This window comes from Canis lupus, chromosome 14 (assembly GCF_003254725.2).
Source record: "Canis lupus dingo isolate Sandy chromosome 14, ASM325472v2, whole genome shotgun sequence".
NCBI classification, from domain to species: Eukaryota; Metazoa; Chordata; class Mammalia; order Carnivora; family Canidae; genus Canis; species Canis lupus.
Genome location: NC_064256.1, coordinates 22378752 through 22402703, shown reverse-complemented (window position 1 = coordinate 22402703; position 23952 = coordinate 22378752). Strand labels below are relative to the sequence as shown.

Genomic DNA, 23952 nt, shown 5'->3' with positions numbered 1-23952 from the left:
GTGGGAATAATGATAGTTATTTTTTACTGAGTGCTTACCAAATGCCAGATTTGTGCTAAGTGCTTTATTTCATTTAATTATTGCAGTATCCCTATGACATGAATACTGTAATTATCTCTGTCTTGTTGACAAGGCAACTGAGGCTTTGAGAGATTAATTTGACCTAAGCTCACAAAGACAGTGGATGAGGGAGACAGGGTCCATTTAGGATCATTTTATGCATTTATAAGGCACCACTTTCCCAAACTCTGGAACCACAGCCATACCTGTACTGTAATCCTGTCAATAATGGTTTATCTTTGCATCAATATCAAGTCTTTGAGGAATGCTAAAGTGTGAAGTAGTGATGCACAGATGTGAAGCCAGGTTGTCTGACTTTTTTTCTTTATGTCTTAAACCTTTTTAAAAAGATTTTATTTGTTTATTTGAGAGAGAGAGAGCAGAGCATGAGAGCATGAGCAAGGGGAGGGGCAGAGAGACAAGCAAACTCAGAGCTGAGTAGAGGACCCCAGCTCTATCTCAGGACCCTGAGATGCTGACCTGAACCCAAGTCAGATGCTTAATTGACTGAGCCACCCTGATGCCTGTTCATGTTTTAAACTTCTATTCATGTTTTATTTGCACACTTAAAAAACTGAGCATTTCAATAATTAAAATCATTTGAACAACAACAACAACAACAAAGGGTAGTCTGGTTGAATTGCACTTTACAGGCTGTAGGACACCTTGGACTAGCTTGGTTTCTACTTGAAATTCACTGCGGTGCCACCCAGTTGCTGCTTTACCCACATTCAAGGACCTTCCTACCCTGCCAGCCAGACCTGCCTGGAGGAGACAGGTCTTCCTTGTCCATGGTTTTTGATTCTTTGATATGAAAAGGATCAGCACTGTCATTAAAAATCTGACCCAATCTCTTTGCATCTGAACAAAGTTAAATGGCTAAAAGGAGTAAAATAAGAAGGCAATGCTTGTGGAAAGTTCATTGTCTATTGGTAACATGTGTCGCTAGGATTCCTGTGTTCGCTTTTCCAGTTCAACTGTTTCTTTGCAGAACAGTGGGTTTGTCTCTTCCATCTCTGCCTTCAATTTTGGCTTATTGAATTTCTCAATCTCAGCCAGATTGGGTTTGTCAGATGTGGTTTCAGAGGAAGTAGAGAAGACAGTTAAGGTAAGCAGAGTCCAGAGTCCAGTTTGTGATTCTTATTTGACTTTTAAGCTCTTGCCATCCAGCTGGAAAATGGGAGAGAATAGATATAAGCAATCTTTGGCAGTTTAAGACGATGAGCTCTATTTACTGCCTTCCTTGCTATTAAGTACTGACTCTGTACATGGTCAGGCAGGTATATGTTGTCGTGTAATGATCACAGTTTGTTTTCTTTTTCTTAACACTTGCACATCTCTTCATCTTCACATTGATAGTTGGGATTTTAGCCCAAATGACCCTCTTCAGTCACAAAGTCCAGAACATGTGTTCTTGTTCTCATCCTGGAGCATGACTAATAGAGACACAGTTAGTAGGTCTTCCGAATACGGCCCAGTGTCAGCGGTCCCTTCCATTTGTTCCTGGTTGGATGAGCAGAAGACAGAGAGGAAGGTGGCATTGAATTCTAACCTCCTGGGCTTTGGTGATTAAAAAGCAACCCTCAAAAAGCAGGCCTTATGTTGTACATGTTAAAGTTATATAGTGCTAAGTATATATCTCAATAAAACTGAAAGGGAAAAAAACCAAACCAAACAAACAAAAACAACATTCTTTGCCAAAGCTTTGCAAAGTTAGTAACTGTAAAAAAACAAAATAAACCTGCGAATCATCTTTCCTATGAAAGAAAAAAATCCTCAAGGGCAATGAGAATCTTACATGACAAATGAAGATATTTTTATTTCCTTTTTAAAAAAAGATTATTTATTTATTTATTTATTTATTTATTTATTTATTTATTTATGAGAGACAGATAGCAAGCGAGAGAGGGAGCATGAGTAGGGGCAGGGGGCAGGGGAAGAGGGAGATCACCTGAGTTAAAGGCAGTTGCTTAACCGAAGATTTTGTACCTTTTCTAGAACAATGTATTGACAGAACACAGAAGACCAGATGATGGTTACAGAGCAGCATCCATGCTATCAATTTTCTCATACACAGTTAAGCTAAGGATGACAGAAGAAGGTGAAGATGGCAGAGAAGGGCGGATGGTGGGGGAGGGGTAGCTGAGAGACCAGAAAGCCAACAGTTTAACATACTAAATGGCAAGCAAATGCTTGTGTTTGACTACAGCAGCTTCAAAGAGTTATTAATGTGCTATCTGACTTGCCACCAAGGACAAAAATTTCCAGGTATGTAGGCTACTACTACAAACTCCTTGATAGAACAAGGAGTCCGGGTAGTATCAGCAGGCAATAAAGACAAAAGAAAAGCTTACAGACTGGGACAATGAGAGAAGATGGCGGGGGGGGCGGGGGTGCAGTACTGTGGGGGGGATGTTAATAGTGAAGTTCATGTGTAGTATAGGGAATTGATAAAGAGCTCCTGGAGCATCTTGCCTGGAGAGCTCTCTGGAGCTCCAGGAGCGACAGGTAGGGGCTGAGTCTGGGGGCAGAGGGGATGGTCCTGGGGACTGCTGCTTGCAATTGGCATGATTATACAGGTATGACTGATAAACAGATATTAAAAGTTAGTATTGAAAAACAAATGTTGCAGAAAATATTTTCTCATTATATTCCTTTAAGTCCCCCTGACACCTATTTTTTGGTTGTTTTGTTTTGTTAGTGGTAGTTTTGGTATAAAGGCACAGTGGGTGTTTCAGCTTTCTACGTTATTTATATATATGGGCTCGGTAAGATAGTGTACATCTGAGTATGCATAAGAAGAGCAAGGCTGTCACTTTTTTGTTATGATGATACAAAAATGACCAGGACAATGCCACTCTGCCTACAGACAGCCAGGAGAAACTAGCCACAACCCTGAGGGCCACCATATCTGGAGGCCTCTGAGTGGGAGTGCAGACAGCTCAGCGTGGGCCAGCATGGCGGGCAGCTGGAACTGGATGCAGATGAGTTAAGTTATTCCTCCCATGGTGCCAGAGGGGGCTGGTGACAAGTGCTGGCACCCCTCCCCAACCTCCCCCGGCACAGATGCAGTGCTAGGAAGCAGCTGTTTTCTGATGGGGGAGGTAGAGAGCCCTGAATTGATTGAGAAAACCTGGAATTGGTTAGATAACTTCTGAATCAGGTGGAGTGAGGCCTTGACACAGATTAAGTTGAATTAAAGAACATGGTGTTCCTTATACCACTCACGGAAAGATTCATACATACCCATGATGCTGGTTGGTCAGGGAGGCCAGGAGTGTGGCTCCAGAGCACTGCCTATGACCATACACTGCACTGCTATCCAAGAGAGGACAGGAGGCTGATGTGCTTAAAGAATCATGAAAATATGTGGCAGAAGGAGCTAAGTACCTGAAGGCAGAGGGAGAAGTATTTTGGAAATTTCAAGAAAGGTACTGTGGATTACTTAGGGCTGTGGGAATGGGAAAGTTTACCTAGAATGATGCTGGTTGAGCTTGGCCTTAAAGAAAGGGTGCAATTTAATCCTATTCTAGTTTTTTATTTTTATTTATTTTTATTTTTTTTCTTTTTCCTATTCTAGTTTTATTTATTTTACACACACACACATGTAAAATGTATATGTAAATGTATGTATATATATGTATATGTATGTAAATATAAATATATATGTATATAAATATAAATATATATATATGTATATATATATATAAAATGACATAAGATGGAAGCCCAGTTGACGCGTGCATTTTAATATTAGGATTAAAAGGAGAAAAATTTAAATTTAGGTAGAAGAATTCTTAGTCGTGTTATTAGATAATACGTGTTTCTTTCAAAGAAATTACTAAGATTACTCTTACCAGAAATAATTAAAATTGGAAAATTGTAAATGTTTGTAGCCTACATACCCCGGAAGCTTTTGTTCTTGGTGGCAAATCAGACGGCACATTAATAATTCTTTGAAGCTTATGTAGTCAAAACAACAAACTAGAAGTTTGTTTTGGCCTCAGAGTTCTTAAAATTCATGTTCTGTGTTCCTGTTTGTATCTGTTGTAAAATTTGTGTGCATCAGGAAACTGAATTTTTGAGACAAGAAATTACTATTTCCTTTTATTTTGGGTAGGAGAATGGCTTTTATTTCACTGTTGAGACAAGAAAAGATAAAAATGCTCCATCTACATTCCATTTGGTACACTATCTTCTAATTCACAAAAGAGACAAAGGAGAAAGTTAATGGAGGCTGGAGAGTATGGGAGTTTTCTGTACTTTTTCTGGGCTGCTTCTGCTTGAAGTCTGGGTAATTTTAACTAATTTAGCAAAATTATAGGCTAATAAAGGCTTTTTATTGTTAGCTCTCGATCTTAGCCTCTTGTCTTATGTAGTATATCTAAATTGATGACTTCTCTGAGGGTGAAAAGCAGCTGGGCCTATCTGTAGCTAAAATTACCAAATTAAGAAGTGGCAACACTAACCAAACTAAGTGGCATTACTAACCAAACTAATATGTCCTTATCTTTCTGGACTTATTGGTTATTTGGATAACTAATTTAAGTTTTGAAGATCTACTCAACAGATTTGGGTAGGTAGATGCAGCTACCTACATGGCTTTGCATGGTTAGTGATTTCTCTTTCAGTGTTTCTTTTCACTCAAGGGATTATTTTGAGAACCTATAATGTGCCAGGCACTAGGGCTATTGCCAGTAGGCACATGGACATTGCCATTACCTTGATGGGCCTTATATTTTAGTGAGGAAACAATATAAACACAGATAGATAAAGAAAAAAATATTTATAGATTATGATAAGGATTTTTTTTCCTTTGGAAATAAAAAGTGTTGGGATGATTTAGTGCTTAAGGAAAGTTTCCTTGAGGGTATTTTGGCTGGCCCGTGAAAGATTAAAAGGAAACTGTATGGAGAATGTTCTAGAAGGAATGGTAGCAGGTGCAAAGGCCCTGTGGTCAGTGAGTTGCTAGTTCACAGTAAGCAGGGGAGAAGTGATACAAGATGTGGCTTGAACAGTTAACAGAGGCTAGATTATTTGGAGTCTGAGGCCATGACATGGACTTGGGCCATGATTTAGGCATTATGAGTAACATGGAAGGACCACTGTAGCACACATGTTAGTGCTCTCCCTCTACTCCAAAGGCTTCCTATCCTGTGGTATCCTTTCCCCACTAAGCCCTAACTGTTGTCAGGTTACTGGAGCAACTTCTTTGCCCTTATGCACAGAGAGCCGGAAGGAAGGGCTTCAGAATGTCCACCTTGTCCATCTCCCAGCCCCTGACCAATGACTGTCAAGGGCCGCTGAGCTCAGCTCCTTGCTTTGGGTCTGATTAGGACTCCTCTGAGTTGAGGTGTGACACTTACTCCAGAGGCCCTTAGTGGGATCAGGAAGAAATTATACTCTCCAGGACTACCTGAGGCCTCTTGACTCCCTCCTCTTCCTTGCCTGTGTCCCCACTCTCTTATAGGCTCCTCCTGGGAATATTTCCCTAACATGCCTCTTGTAGTAAATCTTGGTGTGTGAGTCTGCCCCTGAGGAATTCAGCCTTAGACACTCTGCTGTTATTTAGTGGTTGGATTATGCAAAGTTGGTTTAAATCCCACTTACCAGCTGTGCGTCCTTACATAAATTTCTCAACTTCCTGTACCTCACTTTCTTCCATACAAAATTATTCATTGAATATTTACTGAATGTCTACTACATTACAGACACTCTTCTAACACTAGGAATTCAAGGGAACAAAACACAAAAACCCTGATCTTGTGGAGCTTATATTCCAGAGTGAAGGGGATAAAACAATAAATAAAACCCAATAAAGAAAGAAGCCCACAAACAAAAAATATAATATCTAAATGTTAGAACTGTTAGGGGAAAAAATAAAATAGAATTAAGGGTACAGGGAATACTGTGGGGATGGAAATGGATATTGCAATTTCAAAAGCATGGTCTCTTTGGGAAGATGCCATTGGAGCCTATGAAGTAGAGCAAGGAGAGTTGCCTGCAGTGTTGGAAGATGGGCAAAAAAGACCCAGATGGTTGGCATGGAGAAGGGAAGCAAAAAGTAGTAGGAAGTGGAGTCAGAGAGAGAAGGGAGGGCCAGATCCTGGAGGATCTCAAAGGCCATTATAAACGTTTTGCCTTTTACTAGCCAAGAGAGTAGGTGCTACTAAGGATTTTGAACAGAGCAGTAGCATAATCTGACTTTGGGTATTAAAAAGTCACTGTGGTTGCTGTGTTGTGAATATATTGGGATGGTGTGGGGCAAAGGTTCATAGGCATTAAAAGTATGATCTGCATTAAAGGGCCAAGAAGATTAAATGAGCTATCATATGCAAAGGTCTAAATAATCTTAGCTGTTATTATTCCATAATGCTACCTTCAATAGGAAATAGAGTGGTTTCGTTGGAAGCTCTGCCTAAGGTTACTGCAGTGTAGATGTGAATGTTTACTATGTTTACTCACTGTTTTCCAGAAAAAAAAAATTTGCTAACTAACTTGGGACCTGGCAAAGAGAAGGGGATCTCTCCTGATTCTTGGCTCAAGACTACATTCAAGAGAGTGATTTAGTTTACCTAATCTTTACAATAGATATTTGTTCTACTTTGAGATCACCAGGAAGAAAAAGTAACTCAAAGTTCAGGTTAAAAAGGAAAGGTGAGATGTACTGCAGGCAAATTCTGCTTATTTTACCATTTCCTAGGGCAAGTTTAGTTTGAATAATTCAATAATTAAGTTCAATCATACTTGGAACAAGGAAAAATGACCTTGAACAAGGGAGGACAGAGGGTCCTTCACCTTTTAGTTTCTATATTTCCTGTAGTGTTTTAACAGGTTGAGGACTCATTTTCCTTCTAAAACTTAGGCGTGTGTTGGATGAAGTGTTTCTGTGCTATAACATTTTAGTAACTGATTAAGACACTTCCTCACCTTCAAAGAACAGCGGCTGTCAATATCTGGCCAGCCATCAAAATGTGGAGTACAAACAAAAATGCTACAGGGGCATCTGGGTAGCTGAGTCTGTTAAGTGTTTGCCTTTGGCTTGGGTCATGATCCCAGGATCCTGGGATTGAGCCCCACACCAGACTTCCTGCTCAGTGGAGAGTCAGCTTCTCCTTCTTCCTTTCCCCATTGTTCACGTTCGTGCTCTCTCTTGTTCTCTCTCACTCATTCTATCTCAAATAAACAAAATTATTTAAAAATACTACAGGAATTCAAAGATTATGGAGGAACCATTGTTAACCTGACCAGGCCTGAGACCTTGGGTCCACAGGGAGAAGTGTTTGAGTTAGATCTTTTTTTTTGTTTTGTTTTGTTTTGTTTTGTTTTGTTTTGAGTTAGATCTTGAAGGAAGAGGTGGCATTGAATGTGTAGAGAGGGAGCTTCAAATGCTGGGAGGAACATGGGAAAAGATGGAGACGTCGAGATAGGGGAAACCTATGTAAGGGATGACTAAGCACCATGTTAGGGCTATGAAAAGTATGGTTGGATAGATGACTGGAAACCAATTAAAGCTAGAAGCGAGAGTGTTTATACAAATAGCACGTTTGTCTTCACTCCTAGAATTTCTGATTACACAAACATCAATGAGGACTATCTAGCCTGAGGTTTTAAGCTTCCTTAGTAGACAGACATGATCTAGAGGTTAAGTTCATTGAATTTATGGCAATAAACTCTCAGTAACACTAAAAGAAGTATACGAGATTTAAAATCAGTTCAAGAGGGAGCGTGACTGGGAAGCAGTAGGTGAAGGGTGTCATGACAACCTGAATGTTTGTAAAGAATGTTCTTGTTTTTGCTTATTTCTGATTTTTAAGAGACTTCCTAAGGTTTTCACCTATTTTGAAATCTAACATTTAGAATGTAAAATCCTTACAGAGAACAAAGTTCGGTAATTCTTTGTCACCATTGACATTTGTGTGAATGATTTGCCTGAGACTGAATAGGAGATGAATCTCCTTTATATATCTTTCAGTTTAAGAAATTTTGTTTTCTAAAATTCTATTCCTTTTTTCCCCTTTTCTACTAAAGAATGGTTTCTGAAATATTTATGAGCGAGGCAAGTTATAATTAATGGCAGTACACTCTATTACATCAATTTATCACATTCCTAGTGGCACAGAGTCCAATTAACATCCCTGAGGGGTTCATCAAGTGTCTGCTATATTCAACTATTTAATGACAGGACCAAAATATATTATTTCTCCATAATCTCTCTTGGAGCAAAAGCAAAACCCTATTATGTGATGAAAAATATATACCCTGTCGACTGTGTTTGCTTTGCTCAGTACAGCATTTCCAGGACTTGGCCTGTAGAGGGCTTTCCCATAAATACTTGCTGAATGAATAGAAGGATACATGGATTAACGGATGAGTGAATCAAAGGACGGATAAATGGATTCCTTGAGAATTGGCTCTCTCCTCACCTCTAGATAGATTGTTTATTTAGAACATCAAATTGTATTCACTGCCTTTCAAATACAGAGCTTTCCTAAGATCTTTTTTATGTCTCCTATTTCCAAGTTTTCTGGAATGCTAGACCTCTCTGGACAGAGTAGTCTACTTTCAGTCCTCCTTGATGCACTTAGCAGCCAACTAGGAAGGCATAACTCCTTTTCAGCTTTTCTGAAGTTCCTTCATCACAGGTATGGGTAATATTTTAAAAGTTTGTAGACTTTTTCAGAGAGAGTTCAGCCAGTTCAAAATAATTATTAATATAACAGACATGTCGCTGAAACATAGGCATTCTTGCTCCTAGAAATATTTTATTTTTTATAAAGATTTTATTTATTTTTTCATAAGAGAGAGAGAGAGAGAGAAAGAGAGAGGCAGAGAGAGAAGCAGGCTCCTCTCAGGGAACCTGATATGGGATTTGGTCTCGGGACTCCAGGATCATGCCCTGGGCCGAAGGGAGGCACCCAACTGCTGAGCCACCCAGGTGTCCCTCCTAGAAATATTTTAAATGCTTAAAGATACTCTAGGATCTTTCTTTCCTCCTCGTCCTTCTCTCCTCCCCCCACCCCATCGCTCCCTTCTTCTTTGTACAATTAACTACCTATATCTCGTCATAGGGTCTGGTAGCTTTAATTTTAGAACTTGCATATTTCCTCCAAAGACAGATGTCTGGATGGAAATAAGCATATTTCTTGGTAATGGAATTTTTTCAAAAGTAATCCCTTCTATATGGTAACATGATATCATATGCCATGCTATTGGAATCTTGGGATTTTATTTTCTAGAATTAAGTGACCAGCTCTGTGGGAGTAATTTCTTATCACATCACTTTATACAACCAGGAAAACCATGACTCAGTAGCCTCCTGGATATAGTCCTGCTACACAACATGAGTGGTGAGGAATAATCTGACACTTTTTATAGCACTTGTTTTTCTACTTTGTCATTTTCAATAGTTTCTTAGAAGTAAAAAATTTCAGAATATTATCCATCTTCACTCTCTTCTTTTCTCTGGAATCTTTTGTAAAGAACCTTACCTCCTTCTCATTCTCTTCTTCCCTGTCTCCCTTACCGATATCAACCCAACACTGAAGAGCCTGTCTCCTAGATGGAGAAGAGAAGCTTCACTCTTTGTGGAGGAAAGACAGAGGCAGGGAAGTCTAAATATCAGTTCTACCTACTGCCTAATTCCATAATGGGTTTCATGCAAAGCCAGAATAGGAAGCATCCTATACAGTGTGACTTGAGGTACTCTGAAAAACCTGCTTGCTCCATCAGGCTTTATTCATAGAGATGATACAATTCAATGAATCATTGCTGGATGTTTGAGGAGTATAAAATTTGTTGTAGCTGCCCTCCCATATCTTATAAGCTGAGAGTGGAGATTGACATGCTCATAAATTTTATAAAATAAGATTGAAAAATGTTGCATTCAAGTGAGATAATAAAAGTAATCAATGGAGAAACATCACCCAGAGGAATCTGAGAAGACTATATAGAAATTAAGGTATCTCCTTTAGGGATGCAGCTATCCTAGAGAAGCAATTTACCAGAGAATTATTTGTCACTAATAATTGATCTCTCATTAATGTATTAGTTCACCCACTGTTCTAGGAGAGCAGAGAGCAAGGCCCAAAGGGAGCAGTTTGGTTCTAAAGACAGAAAGGGAGGGTACACCTGGGTAGTTCAGTTGATTAAGCGTCTGACTCTTGATTTTGGCTCAGGTCATAATCTCAGGGTCCTGGGATTGAGCCCTATGTGGGGCTCCTCGCTCAGGGGAGTCTGCTTGTCTCCCCCTCCCTCTGCCCCTCCCCCTGGCTACTGCCCTGGTGCTCTCTCTCCCCCAAATAAATAAATACAAAAAAAAACCACAACAAATAAATAAATACAATCTTTAAAAAAAAAAAGATAGAAAGGGAAGAGAAGAGTATTGTTGGAGGAACTGACGAGGGAGCAAGTGTTGCTGGAGGAAATGATGAGGGAGCAAGTCAGGATCCAGGGTGGCACTGGGGAGGAAGGACCTGAGTAGGTCATAGGTATCGTGGGAGATGAAGTTAGGAGAAGGGGAGGCTGGAGATGGAAGAGAGTGGTTAGAAGCAAGATGTGAAAAGAACTCTTGGCACATCCTGGTTCCGCTGAGGTCATGGTTTCCATGCAAGCAGTATGATTAGGAGTGGTAAGTAGCTATGTATAGAGCTGCTCCCCCAGAACAGAAAATAAATGTACCTCTTACTTCTGTAAGTGCTCCCCTGCTTCTCTAGGCTGCTCCCTCATACCTCCTACAGGAAGTCGACCACCATAAGCAGTAATGGAGGTGTTTATAGGCATTCAAGCGTCATTTCTCAAGTCACATGATGCTCTCAGTGACTTGGGAGTTCTGTTTTAGTGTCTTGATAATCCTTTGAGTTTTAAATTAATTAATGATATTAGAATGGATATGAAAACATTTTCCTATAGCTAATGCACTATCTTTTTTTTTTTTGCACTACCTGTTTTTTAATGTAAAATCTATAAAATTCAAGTGCGTCCAGCAAATTTACCATGTCATAGAGGAAACTGCTATTGCTCCTGTAGAGACAGCATACCAAGTGGGTTGAACTTTTGGTCTGATTTAGTAATTTACTTTATGAAGCCTTACAATAAAATATGCATTTTCCCATTTTTGTGTTTTTGGTTTCTCTTTTTCTAGTGTGCATATATTTACTCATAAACACACCTAAACATTTGAGTCCTTCTGTTATTTCTTGTAGAGTGTGAATTTTCCCTAATACTTGAGTCACCAACTGCAAAGATGTGTTGAACCTTATAGTTATTACCTATGTCTAAAAACCTTGACTTGGGGCCTGTTTCTATTAATATGGATTTGAAGAAAGCATGAACATGTGGATAATATCTTGAAATGTAATACACTGCGCCCTGAGAAATAATTTAAACCTAAATTTAGACCAACATTTGCGAATCTGAGAAGTGTGGAGGAGAGGGAATCACTGTGGGAAAGAGAGAGAACCTTTTTTTCTTGTTCAAAAGTATGTGGGTTGATGTATTTTTATATCTTTTTTTTTTTTTTTTTTTTTTTTTTTTTTTTTTTTTTTTTTTAGTCTGTGACAGTGTAGGCTTGATAAATTGGTGAAATTTAATGAAAGAAGTAACACACATATTCCTATGTGTTAGTGAAAATTATGGACAGAAGGCCCATTTTGTGAAGTTAAAGGCCTAAATAAATGTAGATTCATCACGGTAAGATCTAGATACCATATAAGAACACACATTCCCTGCTTAATTTAACTACTGGGAATAATCATTACTGCTAATATTTCATGTGTATCTCTACATATGTGCAAGACATAGTGTTATGTGCTGTATAGAATACATTTGCCTTTCTTTCTGCACACCTGTGCTCTTCTTTTATTTGGTGAATTCTGACTCCAATGAGGCTCCACCTCCCACTATAGAAATAGAAATCTTTCCCCCTTCTTCCATTTCACTAGAGTGCAGGGATTTGACCATTTGATTTAGGCTTTCCCAGTCAGAAGCTGTTAATGAAAGGAAAAGGTACCAAATAAAATCCATTCTGCTTGCATTGCAGTTGATATTACTGCATCTGCAATATCCCAAGGAAGTGCTGGCAGGGCTTTCAGTGGTGACACCTGGTGCCCAGCGTGGCAGTGGCTTTGCTGTTCCTGCTTGATGGGGGCAGACTGTGAAGTGACTTCACATTCCAGGGGCAGCATGATGTGGTGATTAAGTGTTAGACTTTGGAACTAGACGATCACTTGAGATTGGATTGAATCCTAGATTAACACTTACCAGCCATGTTGATCTTTGGCCAATTACTTAACTGTTCTTTGCTCCAGTTGCATCCTCTGTAAGTTGGAAGTAATAAGAGTTGCTACTACTTTGTGTTAAGGAGATTGACTCAGTTAATATTTGTAACATGCTTAGAATGGTGTCTGAATCCTAGTAAACTCTAGTAATAGGGGAACATTTTTCTAGGAAGTAAATTCTAAAGAATCAGTGAGAGAAAATAAGATTGATTTGTGTTCATGCCCCTGAGACTAGCTTAATTTCTATGCTGGTTATCTCTATAGTTCTTAAACTTTGTGCCAAGCACAAGCAGGGGTGTAACAAGATATTTTAAAATTTTGAGGGAAACACAGTGATATTTGACATCTATTAGACATCATGACAACTACTAACTCAGAGTAGCTCAAAGTTTCGTTAGTTTGTTCTATGTTTTTTTTGAGAATGTAATATCTTTGCCAAGCCGAATATTTGGTAGTGCCTATGATAGAAAGCAAGTACCATGTGAAAAATCAATGTGCAAGAGGAAGGGATACCGGCATTTTGTAACTTGATTCCAAGATTTGAGAAGTTGTGCAATGCCCTATATGAATAGATCCCATTAATAAATGCAATGGCTTGTTTATTCAAGAATAAAAGAAAATATTTTTCCTTCAACAAAGTATACTTTTTAAAAAATTTCAGACAGCCACTTATTTTTTAGGACCTAAATATTTATTAAATTGTTTAAGCTTAACTACTTAACCCACAGAACTGTTAGGTGTTTCTTTTGGTCTAAAGACATTGTAAAAATTACTATGCCAACCAGGATGCTGTACACCAAGAAAGTCCAGGAACCTGGAGCAGAGTCACATTTTCAGCACCAAGCATTACTCTCAGTCCGACACAGTGGTTGATGGAGTATGGAGAATGTTAAGGGTCGAGTGGAAATTATTAGAGTTCCCCTTTCCTACAGAAATAGAAGCCTAAAAGAATAGCACATCTCTAAGGAGCACCACTCAGAATATTGTCATTTATCTCTCTTGTCTGGCCAGTACAGGAGGCTGATAGGTCATAAAGAATTATAGTTTGGGTTTGGAGAGAATTTGTGTTTGCTTCTGTCGATTTCTTTGGACATTATTACTTCAAGATTATATTAAATCAGATTTCCAACTATAAGTTTTGTAGGAAAGGAGCGCAAATTTAGGAAAAGATCCATGAGGGCATGGCTTGAGGTTACAATTCTAGTGCCACTGTTGAGACAGTATTGATGCATTGGACTGGTTGTTGTCAGTTTGGCACCTATATCTCCAGTCCCTTCTAACTCCTGAATTGAAGTTTATTGATGAGAATAATGTGGGAAAATTTTGAATGAGGGGATGAGGTGGACAATTATTACTTGAAGGTTGTGAGGTGATGAGAGGCTACAACTTGGTCAGCACACTTGGTTTCCATCGATACCACAGCTGACTCAGAGCTCTGCACAAATCACAGTTTGGGGGAAGGAGTGCCACAGATATCATCTCAAACTCCAACACCTCAGTGGTTGTGGACTTCACAGATCTCTCCATAATTCTTGCCCAGTAAGTCCTTCTGGTCCTAGGCCCCAAGGCTCCTTAGGCTCCTGGCAACCTCATCTTAATTAGGGAAAGTAGGGAGGAAAGGACAGAGAATGGATGTAACCAAGCATCTTCCAAGTACCTTGAAGTACTCCCAAGCGCAGTGCTAAATGTCAACAGATGACTGGGAAGCTTCATTCAGGCAGGACTCAGATCCATCAGGGGGAGTTTAGTGTCCTCTTGTGGGGTGAAGACTGCAACCAGCTGTGTTGCTGGCTCAGGAACAAAAATATGCAATGTACATTGTAGAAGAAAAATCATAAATATCACCTATAGTTTTGTGACTTGAAGAAAAATGGACTGATACGAAAAATATCTGCATTTATGTATACACACTTTCTTCTTTCTTCTTTTAACCCTTTCCTTGTGCCCTGTAAATTTCTATAGTTATGCTAATGGAAATTTCTATAATCAATAGGTTACATCTTATTTAATATGGAACTATAAAGTAAAGGAGAAATAAACTTATCCCAGAGATCCTGACTTAGAGCTGGATACAATAATGGATGTATTTGCTTGAAAGTTTATAGATAAACTTTATAGATAAAGGAGGAGGAGTATATGAGAAAGTTGAAATGCCAAAGGAATAGACTGTGATGGATATTTTCCATTCTTTTTGCCTTCTCTCTCTCTCTCTTTTTTTTTTTTTTTTACAACCTTTTAAAGTTTAGGAGCATTGCAACCCAATGAGTGGGCCTCTCATTAGAGAAACCAGAAACTCATTTCTCTGACTTCATGTAGCTAAGTACAGGTATGTGACTCAAGTCCTGCCAGTGGGATACATTCCTACAGTCTTTGAAGGTAACTGTGCTAGAAGAAGAGAGCCTACAAAATATATTCTGGTTTGGATGATAGAAGATACACCCAGTTTCTCAGAAGTAGCAGTGACAGAGGTTCTAATGACAGCATCCTGAGCCCAGCGATTTTGAGGTTGGTGGTGCAAACCATAGTGTCCCTGTCCAGTGGGGATGGCGGTGCTGTCTCTAGCTGCTCTACAGCCTGATGGAAAGCCCTGGCTCTGGCTAAATAGCCTCAGTTTTGTTCTGACTCTCTTATAGTTCGTGTAGTTACTTAAAAACATTTAACAATTTTTTTTCTGCTTAAATTAGCTAGAGTTGACTTCTGTTTTTGTTTTTGTTTTGTTTTCTTACAACTAAGAAGCTTATAATGCAATTACTTTTCATGCATTGTCTTTGTTTTACAGGTGAGAAGACAGAAATTAAATAACTTGCTCCATATCACAATGCTTGTTAATAAGACTAAGGATATGAACTTATATTTAGTTTCTGTAACTTATGTTTATTAATTTTTACTTATAATCGATTATATAAATACAATTTTTCAGTTATATATAGTGATGATATCAATGTCTTGGTTTTTCTGGTTATTTTTACTTATTCTACTTCTGTCTAGTTATGAGTCATGAAAGATAATGAATTTTTTTCCATTATATTTAATGTCCTTTGTTCTCTAGGGCTTGAAATGTACTTAAAACTCTCAGTAGTATCCTTGTAAAAATATTTAATTGAGCAATATCATTGTGCCTTCACTTTTTTTCAAACCAGGATTCCATTTTACCTATGTTTTACTTGCATCTTTTTTTTTTAATTTATTTATTCATGAAAGACAGAGAGAGAGAGAGAGAGAGAGAGAGAGGCAGAGGCACAGGCAGAGGGAGAAGCAGGCTCCATGCTGGAGCCTGACACAGGACTCCATCCCGGGACCCCAGGATCGCACCCTGGCCAAAGGCAGGCACCAAACCGCTGAGCCACCCAGGGATCCCTGCATCTTTTTTTTTCTTAGATGAAATCACAATGTAACTGTGAAGTTGAGCTGCCTTTGTATAGCAGGAGGCAATAGAGAAGCATTAAAAATAATGTAAAATCAAATGGAAAGACAAAACAAGCCCACAAATGTGCTCGTACGAAATCAGAAGCTGGCAACTTCATTCACAATCAGTTGGTTAGGGTATAGAAATGTTTTCAAAATTTAAAATTCTTGGGGTGTCTGGGTGGCTCAGTTGGTTAAGCATCTCCCTTTGGCTCAGGTCATGATCTCAGAGTCCTGGGATCTAGCTCCACATCAGACTCTCTGGGAGTCTTCTTCTCTCTTTCTCTAATCATGCTTTCTTTGTCTCTCTCAAATAAATAAATAAAATCTTTAAAAAAAATAAAATTCTACTTTGTGGTTTCAGTAGTGATGGTAGTCATTTAAAGAGGCATAATGATAGTACTGAATATATCCTCAGAAGGGAAGATAACTTTTAATCAGTAAAATTGCTTCTGTATTACTTGATTAATATTTCTATTCACATATCCAATGTTGTCATGAATATTTCACACACAGATATACAATGTGACATATTGTGCAGAGATACATTTCTGATGAGAGTTTAAGAGACTTAGAATGTTCTTTTTAAAGGCTAATATAGCAGAATTATAATTATTTACTTGAACAACCTTTCTTAGGTCAAGCTATCAAATATTCAAGTGGTATGGAAAAAAGATTGTGTTATGTATAAAAGACCTCTTCCCAACACATTCTATCACTGCTGTTTGTCTTATGTTAAAGTAGTGTTTGAGGATCAAACTATGAAAATAATTTAAACTATGATCATATTTACCATTCAAATGCACTTTTAAAATTCATGAGATGACTACAAAGACCAGATATGCTTTAGATTCGTCATTCTTTTAGCATCTTCCGTACATGAGGCACTAAGTCACCATCACTTAGTAAATCAGGCAGCATGCAAATGATTCACTGCAGCACAAATGGCAGGAATCTGGACCCTAGTTAAGCAAGAGGGCTAACAACTTCCTCTAGTTGTACTCTCACATGGACATGGCCGCTCTCAGCCAAAGTCCATGAAATGGGTTTAGCTTTTATTTCTGACAGATATTGGGTTGAAGAAATTTAGCAATGTGTTATGATCCATCCTAAGGCAGGCACCGATGACATGTTTTTTCATGTTTTGATAGGATTTGCACTGACCCGAATGTGAGCCACCAGCTGATGTATCCTTTGGTCCCATGAACCAGCACAGCCGTTGGTATATTCTTTTCTAGAAGCTGAGTGAAAGGAATGCTTTTCTCCTCTCAGAGTTTCAGTGTCTACCCCCAGGTAGATGCCTACTAGGCTTATATTTTTACCTTTGGTCTCTCTCCAGAGTTTCTTATACATACTTCCAACAGGTAGAGCAGAAATCTCTTTGTTGAGCCATGTCTTCCTTCTTCAGGAAGTGCACTAGTAGTCAGAGGAGCGGAATTTCAATGTCTGCCCAGAGGGTAGGTGGCAATGGGAGGAGAGATTTACCCCTTTGCCTTTTAACTATTAACTTTCTCTCTTCTTTAGCACTATTCAGGTACTCGGTGAGCAGTATGTGTTAGAACAGATTGAATGGTTTGGTGACAAATATGGGACAAAGGCATTCCCTTATTATGAACAAACTTGTGAATTAGAGATGTCGCCTCCATGGCTATGGTTTAAAGGCCTGCAATCCTCCACTGTGAGGTGGAATGTGACAGAGGATGAGAAGTTTCAAAAAGCTTGAAGGAGGAGTCCAAGTGCTGTTGCACAATGATGAGTGACTATTCCCAAGTTGGGCACATCAGCTCTTTATTCTGTTTTTTCCCCCTTTCCTTCTTGTTAGGTGCTGTACAATACTGTGTGTTTGCGTTGCCCACTGTATAAACATTTAATGGAATAGGATAACACTGCTGGGATGTGGAAAGCACAGTAGTCCTCACCACGGGGTGTTCCTCCCATAGGAAGGTTCTCAGTTGATCATAACGGATAAGGTCTCTCAGAGCAGAAGGGGCTTTGACTCTTAAATGCACAAGGAGGGGACCACTCATCAAATATTCTCAAGATTTTTCAGCTACTGTGACCAAAATGAGCATAAGTTATGCCTTTATTGAATAATATGAATTTAAGTGTGGTGTCTCTTATAAAACGTATTTATTAATCATGAGAACATTTTATTACATGGCTATAGCGTGCTATGCTGTTTCTGTCCAGTGCCCATGTGTAGGTATTTGCAAATGGTTGTCTCTAGGAAACCACTGAAAGTTAATTCCAAAAAACCTAGCTGCCTTGGCTTCTGGCTTAATTTGCAGGAAATTTAGAGCATCAAACACATTTTAGAACAGCAGTCTTATATGTCAGAAGGTCTGAAAGTCAAAACACTAGTATAAATAGCTTTGTTATTCACATACTGCATATGGAAACTTTTAGGCATAATATATTCGGTAGCCAAAGAACTCTGTTTTCTCCCAATAATTTGAAACAAAAGAGTGAAGAACACAAAATGCACCTTGAGGGAAGAAAGAATGATACTTTGTTGCTACTGAATTCACAAATGTATTAGGAAAATTCGTTTTAATCTTTAGGTTTAATATGTCCTTTTTATCATTGGTGAAACTTTTCTGTTTCTACAGTAGAAAAATGACACCAATTTAGTTCTGTACTTTGCCAACCCCTGCCTGTCACATTTTTTCAAATGATCACAATTGTCCATCAATTGTGTTACAGCGGAATAGAAGATTGGGCTGTGGGTTGGGTCCTGTTAAGGATATATACAGATTTCCAAACAACATTAATAAGGATGATAACCTTTCTGTAGGATGATAACTTTTTTGTTTGCTTTGTTTCGTTGTTCTTTAACTTTTAGAACAATGTGAACAGTTTTCTAGTCACCAAGACTTTGAGAACATTCTTACTTTCAGAGCCTTTGTGATCTTGGAATGAGGCACTGTTCCTCCCACAGTTCAGTTTGTATTCTTTAAACCAAGCTAATTGTCTGAGGTCACAGGACTCTATTGATGGTTTTGCATGTACGAGTAGGTATTGTGAATCTGCCTGGAGAAATGGATCGAAATAGGCAGTTAATTCAAGGTTTGAAAAATTAATGTAATCTGCAATTTTAATGGTGCAAGGAAATTTAAAGGTCTCTTAGTTCAACACATTTATTTTGCAGATGAGAAAACAAAGGTCCAGAGAGGCCTTAGGTTTTGCCAAGGGTCACTTAGCCAGTTGATGGCAGAGCTGGTTTATCAGAAAAAAGGATTTTTACCTCATAATTCAAAGCTCTCTCTTTTAAATTATGAAATGTTAAGTCACAGTGAAAATCCCAGAGAATAATATGACAAAATACCCACCACCCAGTTTTGTCAAATCTTATCATTTTTGTTAGCTATACTTCCTTTTAAAAGATTTTTTGAAGAGACAACCAGATTCAGTAAAGCCCCTCGTAAAATTTTACTATAATATTTCTCATACTGACTTCTAAATTTGCTATTATGTGAAGATGCATGAATAGTATCTATCTATATATGGCTGTTTTACATGGGTGAGAACAGTATCTAAGTAGAATCATATTTTTTATATTCTTCTGAAGCTTGCTTTTTATTGCCTACCATTGTTTTTGAGATTTTTCTTAATGCTGAAGTGTATAGCTATGGTTTATTCATTTTTACTGCTTTCCATACTGTGAACATATTCTAATTTATTATAAATTAGAATATATAATTAATAAATAAATAAATTCTAATTAATATATAATTAATAAATAAATTCTAATTTATTCATTTTCCAGTTGTGAATATTTAGATTTTTAAAAAGGCATTAAAAGCAATGCTTTAATAATAGTCATTTTTTGTATATGTCTCCTTGTGCACAAATACATAGATTTCTTGACTATATATTTAGAAGTTATAATGCTTCAACATGACACAGTATTGTCAAATTACTCTCTACAGTGTTGTGCCTCAGCGTTATGCAATGCTAAGCTGATGGATAGGACATGGTTCATCACTGTGGTTTCATTTGTATTTCCCGTATTAACTGTAAAGTTGATCATCTTTATATATATGTATCAATTGGCTATTGCTGAAACATTGTTGGGCAATCAACCACCCTAAAACTTAGAGGCAATCATTTATTTTTGTGGGTCTGCAGGCCAGTGGAATGGCTCTGCTTCAGGACTCAGGTCTGTGGATCCATATCTCTTCCCTGTGTCTCTTAACCTCCTTGGGCCAGAGAGCTATCTAGTGATTGTCTTATTGCACCAAAGTCAGGAGCACAAGGGTGTAAACCCCATTAGTCAAGGACATTTCAAGTTTTGCTTGTGACATTCTGCTTATGTCCCATTGACCAAAGCAAGGCACTTAACTGAATCTTATATCCATAAAGTGGGGAATACTCTACCCCTTATGAAATTATGGCATAGGCATAAAACTACTACAGAGAAGGAAAGAATTGTCACCAACACATTTATTAGTCATTTGGTTTCATCTTCTTTGAATTTCTGGGATTGCTTGCATTTTACTTATTGTTTTGTAGATATTCTTTATATAAGGTGGATTCTGATTTTTATCAATTATTAGATGATGAAAATCTTTTACTATGTGGCTTATCTCTTCGCTTTTGATATTTTTCTGGTAAAGAAGTTTAAAATTTCACTTCAGTCTAAATACTTATCAATATTTCCCTTTATGGTTTGCATTCATTGTGCTTTGTTCTAGAAAATTATCTCTATTCTGAGGACATTAATGTATTCTCCAGTGTTTTCTTCTAAAATTGTTAAAGTTTAAATTTTACACCTAGGTCCATGATTTGCTTGGAACTTTAAAATTTTTTCTAATACATTTTCCTATAAATTATCTTACCTATTCAACATAAATATTCATATTATTTATGACTAATAAAATTTGGGTTCTTTTTTTCTAATTCTTGAATATTTTATTTCTTTTTCTTATGATACTGAACCAAAAAAATGTTGAATAGAAGTTGTGCAGCAGGTATCCTCTTCCCTCACTGATTTTAAAGGAAATATTTATTTTTATTTTTTAAGTTTTTATTTAAACTCCAGTTAGTTAACATACAGTGTAATATTAGTTTCAGGTGTATAAAATAATGATTCAGCACTTCTGTACAACACCTGGTGCTCATCGCAACAAATGCACTCCTTAATCCCCATTACTCATTTAACCCACCCCCCATCTCCTTCCCCTCTCATAACCATCAGTTTGTTCTTTATAGTTAAGAGACTGTTTCTTGGTCAGCTTCTCTCTCTTTTTCCCCTTTGCTCATTTGTTTTGTTTCTTAAATTCCACATATGAGTGAAATCAATGTGGTATTTGTTTTTCCCTGACTTACTTCACTTGGCATTATACTCTCTAGCTCCATCCATGTCATTGCAAATGGCAAGATTTCATTCCTTTTTATGGATGAATAATATTTCATTGTATATATGTACCATATCTTTATGCATTCATCTATCGATAGATACTTGGACAGCTTCCATAATTTGGCTATTGTAAATAATGCTGTTATAAAATAGAGGTGCATGTATTCCTTCAGATTAGAGTTTTTGTATTCCTTGGCTAACTACTTAGTATCTAGTTTCTGGCTCATAGGGTAGTTCTATTTTTAACTTTTTGAGGAATACTGGATACTGTTTTCCAGAGTGACTGTACCAGTTTGCATTCCAACCAACAGTGCACAACAATTCCTCTTTCTTCACATTCTTGTCAACACCAGTCATTTTTTGTGTTGATTTTAGCCATTCTGACAGGTGTGAGGTGATGTCTCATTGTAGTTTTGATTTGCATTCCCCAATGGCCAGTGATGATGAACATCTTTTCATGTGTCTGTTGGCCATCTGGATGTCTTCTTTGTAGAAAAGTCCATTCATGTCTTCTGTCCATTTTTTAATTGTATTATTTGTCTTTAGGGTGTTGAGTTTTATAAGTTCTTTATAGATTTTAGATACTATCCCTTTATCATATATGTCATTTGCAAATATCTTCCCCCATTCAGTAGGTTGCCTTTAAGTTTTGTTGATTGTTTCCCTCACTGTGCACTGTTTTCACTGACATTTATCAAGTTGACTTTCTACTTCAAGTAACCACAGGTAGGCTTGTTTCTTCCTGGCTATGGCTGTAAGGAACACAGGGGGATAATAGACTCTAATGCTATGACTGTGGTCAGACTGATTGAGAGCCTTCCATGATTATAAAATCCTTTTAATAGAAAGGACACCGTTACAAAAGGGAAATGTTGCGGGCACCTGGGTGGCTCAGTGGTTGAGCGTCTGCCTTTGACTTAGGTCATGATCCTGGGGTCCTGGGATCAAGTCCCATATCAGGCTCCCTGCAGGGAGCCTGCTTATCCCACTGCCGATGTCTCTGCCTCTCTCTCTCTCTCTTATGAATAAATAAATAAAATCTTAAAGAAAAGGGAAATGTTGAGAGCAAAAGAAATAAAACTAAGAAAGATGTTGAATATCTTAGTCTCCTTTCCTTCTTTACTCCTTAGATAGTTCAAATCTCAAACTGAAATCATCCTCCTCTCAATGAAACCACACATAACGGTTATAAATCTCATTATTGTCTTTATTCTCACCTAGTTCTTAGTTTTATACAAAATGTATTCTTATCCAGGATTTATTAGATGTATGTGTGATGTAACAGCCTAGTTAGAGTGCTATCTCCTTGAGGGAAGAGAGCATCTATTTTATTTCTTCTTTCTTTCAAAGTACTTGATACAAATAGTACCCAAATAGGGTACTCACCAGTCCTTGAATAATTACCTAGTGGCTTACTGATAAATTAACTGGTTGCATTACTGGTGACTGGAGTTATATATTTCAGTGCTAATATAGTGATGGAAAGAACTGGAGATGGGAAAAACAGTAATGGGGGTGGGAAAGAAGAGAGAAATGGGGAGAGAAAATGAATGAACGAATATAGATATATCCTGGAAAGTGCTTTCCTCTGTGAAATGAAGCTTACAAGACTGAATCTCTTCCCTAACAAAAATATAGTCAACATTTACTAGACATCTCACAGTTCCTTGACTTCCTCACCTCAATGATGTTTCCTTCCAGTCTTCTTTAGTTTCCCAAACTCACAGAAACATTCTGAAACTGGTCAATACCAACCTTTCTCTATTTCAACAATCTTTAACTCCAAGCATAACACTCTGTAGTCATCCTCCATCCTGCGGTACACTCACACCTGTGTTCCCACCTCACCTTTGTTAACTTCAGGGTGTCTTCTAGCCCTTTCATTCTTCAATCTCCTTCCAATCAATCACCTGCCCTTACCAATCGAGTCAGATCCAAGCCCAATATTCAATACTTAATCTACCAACCACTCACCACCTCAAAAAAACATTGCAGCTCCCTTACCTTACTCTCTTTCTATTATCTGATCTAATAGACCATAAACCTGGATCTATCCTTTTATTTACCGTCACAGCTCCCAAATCTAGGGAAGTGAATCAGCTGCTGGTAAAAATAATGCAGCAATGCAGATTCAAGTTGCAAAAAATTTGAATCTCTGAACCCCCTTCTTTTGTTTCTTCTGCATGCTTTTATATTTTAATTTAATTTAATTTTTGAATTTGAGTATAGTTAACACATAATGCTACATTAATTTCTGGTGTATGGCTTAGTGATTTAGCTTCTCTGTATATTATGCTGTGCTTACCACAAGTTTAGCTGCCATCTGTCACTGCACAACACTATTACAGTATCATTGACTGTATTTTCCAATGGGTCTTCTTACCTCTAGTCTAACTCCCTTTAAATGCATGTGTAGCTTCAGAAGGATGTTGAATGCCCAGCACAATCTGACACAGTGTGTACTAAAGACATGTGATAATAGATGGAAATCGTCCACATTGCTATGATAATAATTTCTCTAAACAAGTACCTCTAAACAAATATTTTGCTCTTCTGCTTTGAAAAAATAAAAATAATGGTTCTAAGTAAGAATTGAATCCCTTAGTCTACCATGCAAGACCCTCTGTACTTATTTCAGTCTCTTCTCCTTTGACTTCCAACCCTTAAAACATGCTTATGGAAAACTGAGCACCCCAGAACCCTTCTCTCTCTGTCCTGTTTCACAGATGAGGTACTGATGGGGTTTTGTCACAATAGATTCCATTTCAAAGTCTGGCTAAATGACTGTAAATAGGTCCCTTTATTTCTTTGAATTTCAGAGTTTGGTTCTTAACTTGAAGTGCAGTTGCA

At 37.9% G+C, this 23952-nt stretch overlaps 1 protein-coding gene across 1 annotated transcript; it reads right to left on the bottom strand.

The window, feature by feature from the left end:
- Positions 1 to 1005: 1005 nt before the first annotated feature.
- On the bottom strand, positions 1006 to 22915 carry LOC125752430 (thymosin beta-4-like). Its single transcript, XM_049093399.1, has 2 exons — positions 22858 to 22915; positions 1006 to 1199 (listed from the first exon to the last, which is right to left on the bottom strand). The coding sequence occupies exons 1-2, from the start codon at positions 22913 to 22915 to the stop codon at positions 1006 to 1008; spliced, it is 252 nt and encodes an 83-aa protein (XP_048949356.1).
- Between the last annotated feature and the right edge of the window lie 1037 nt (positions 22916 to 23952).

Coding starts and splice junctions, on each gene's coding strand:
- LOC125752430 (XM_049093399.1), bottom strand. CDS start 22,915: ATGGAGGATGACTACAGAGTGTTATGCTTGGAGTTAAAGATTGTTGAA. Junction 1,200..22,857: donor GATTGTTGAAATAGAGAAAG/GTTGGTATTGAC, acceptor AAGTCAAATAAG/AATCACAAACTGGACTCTGG.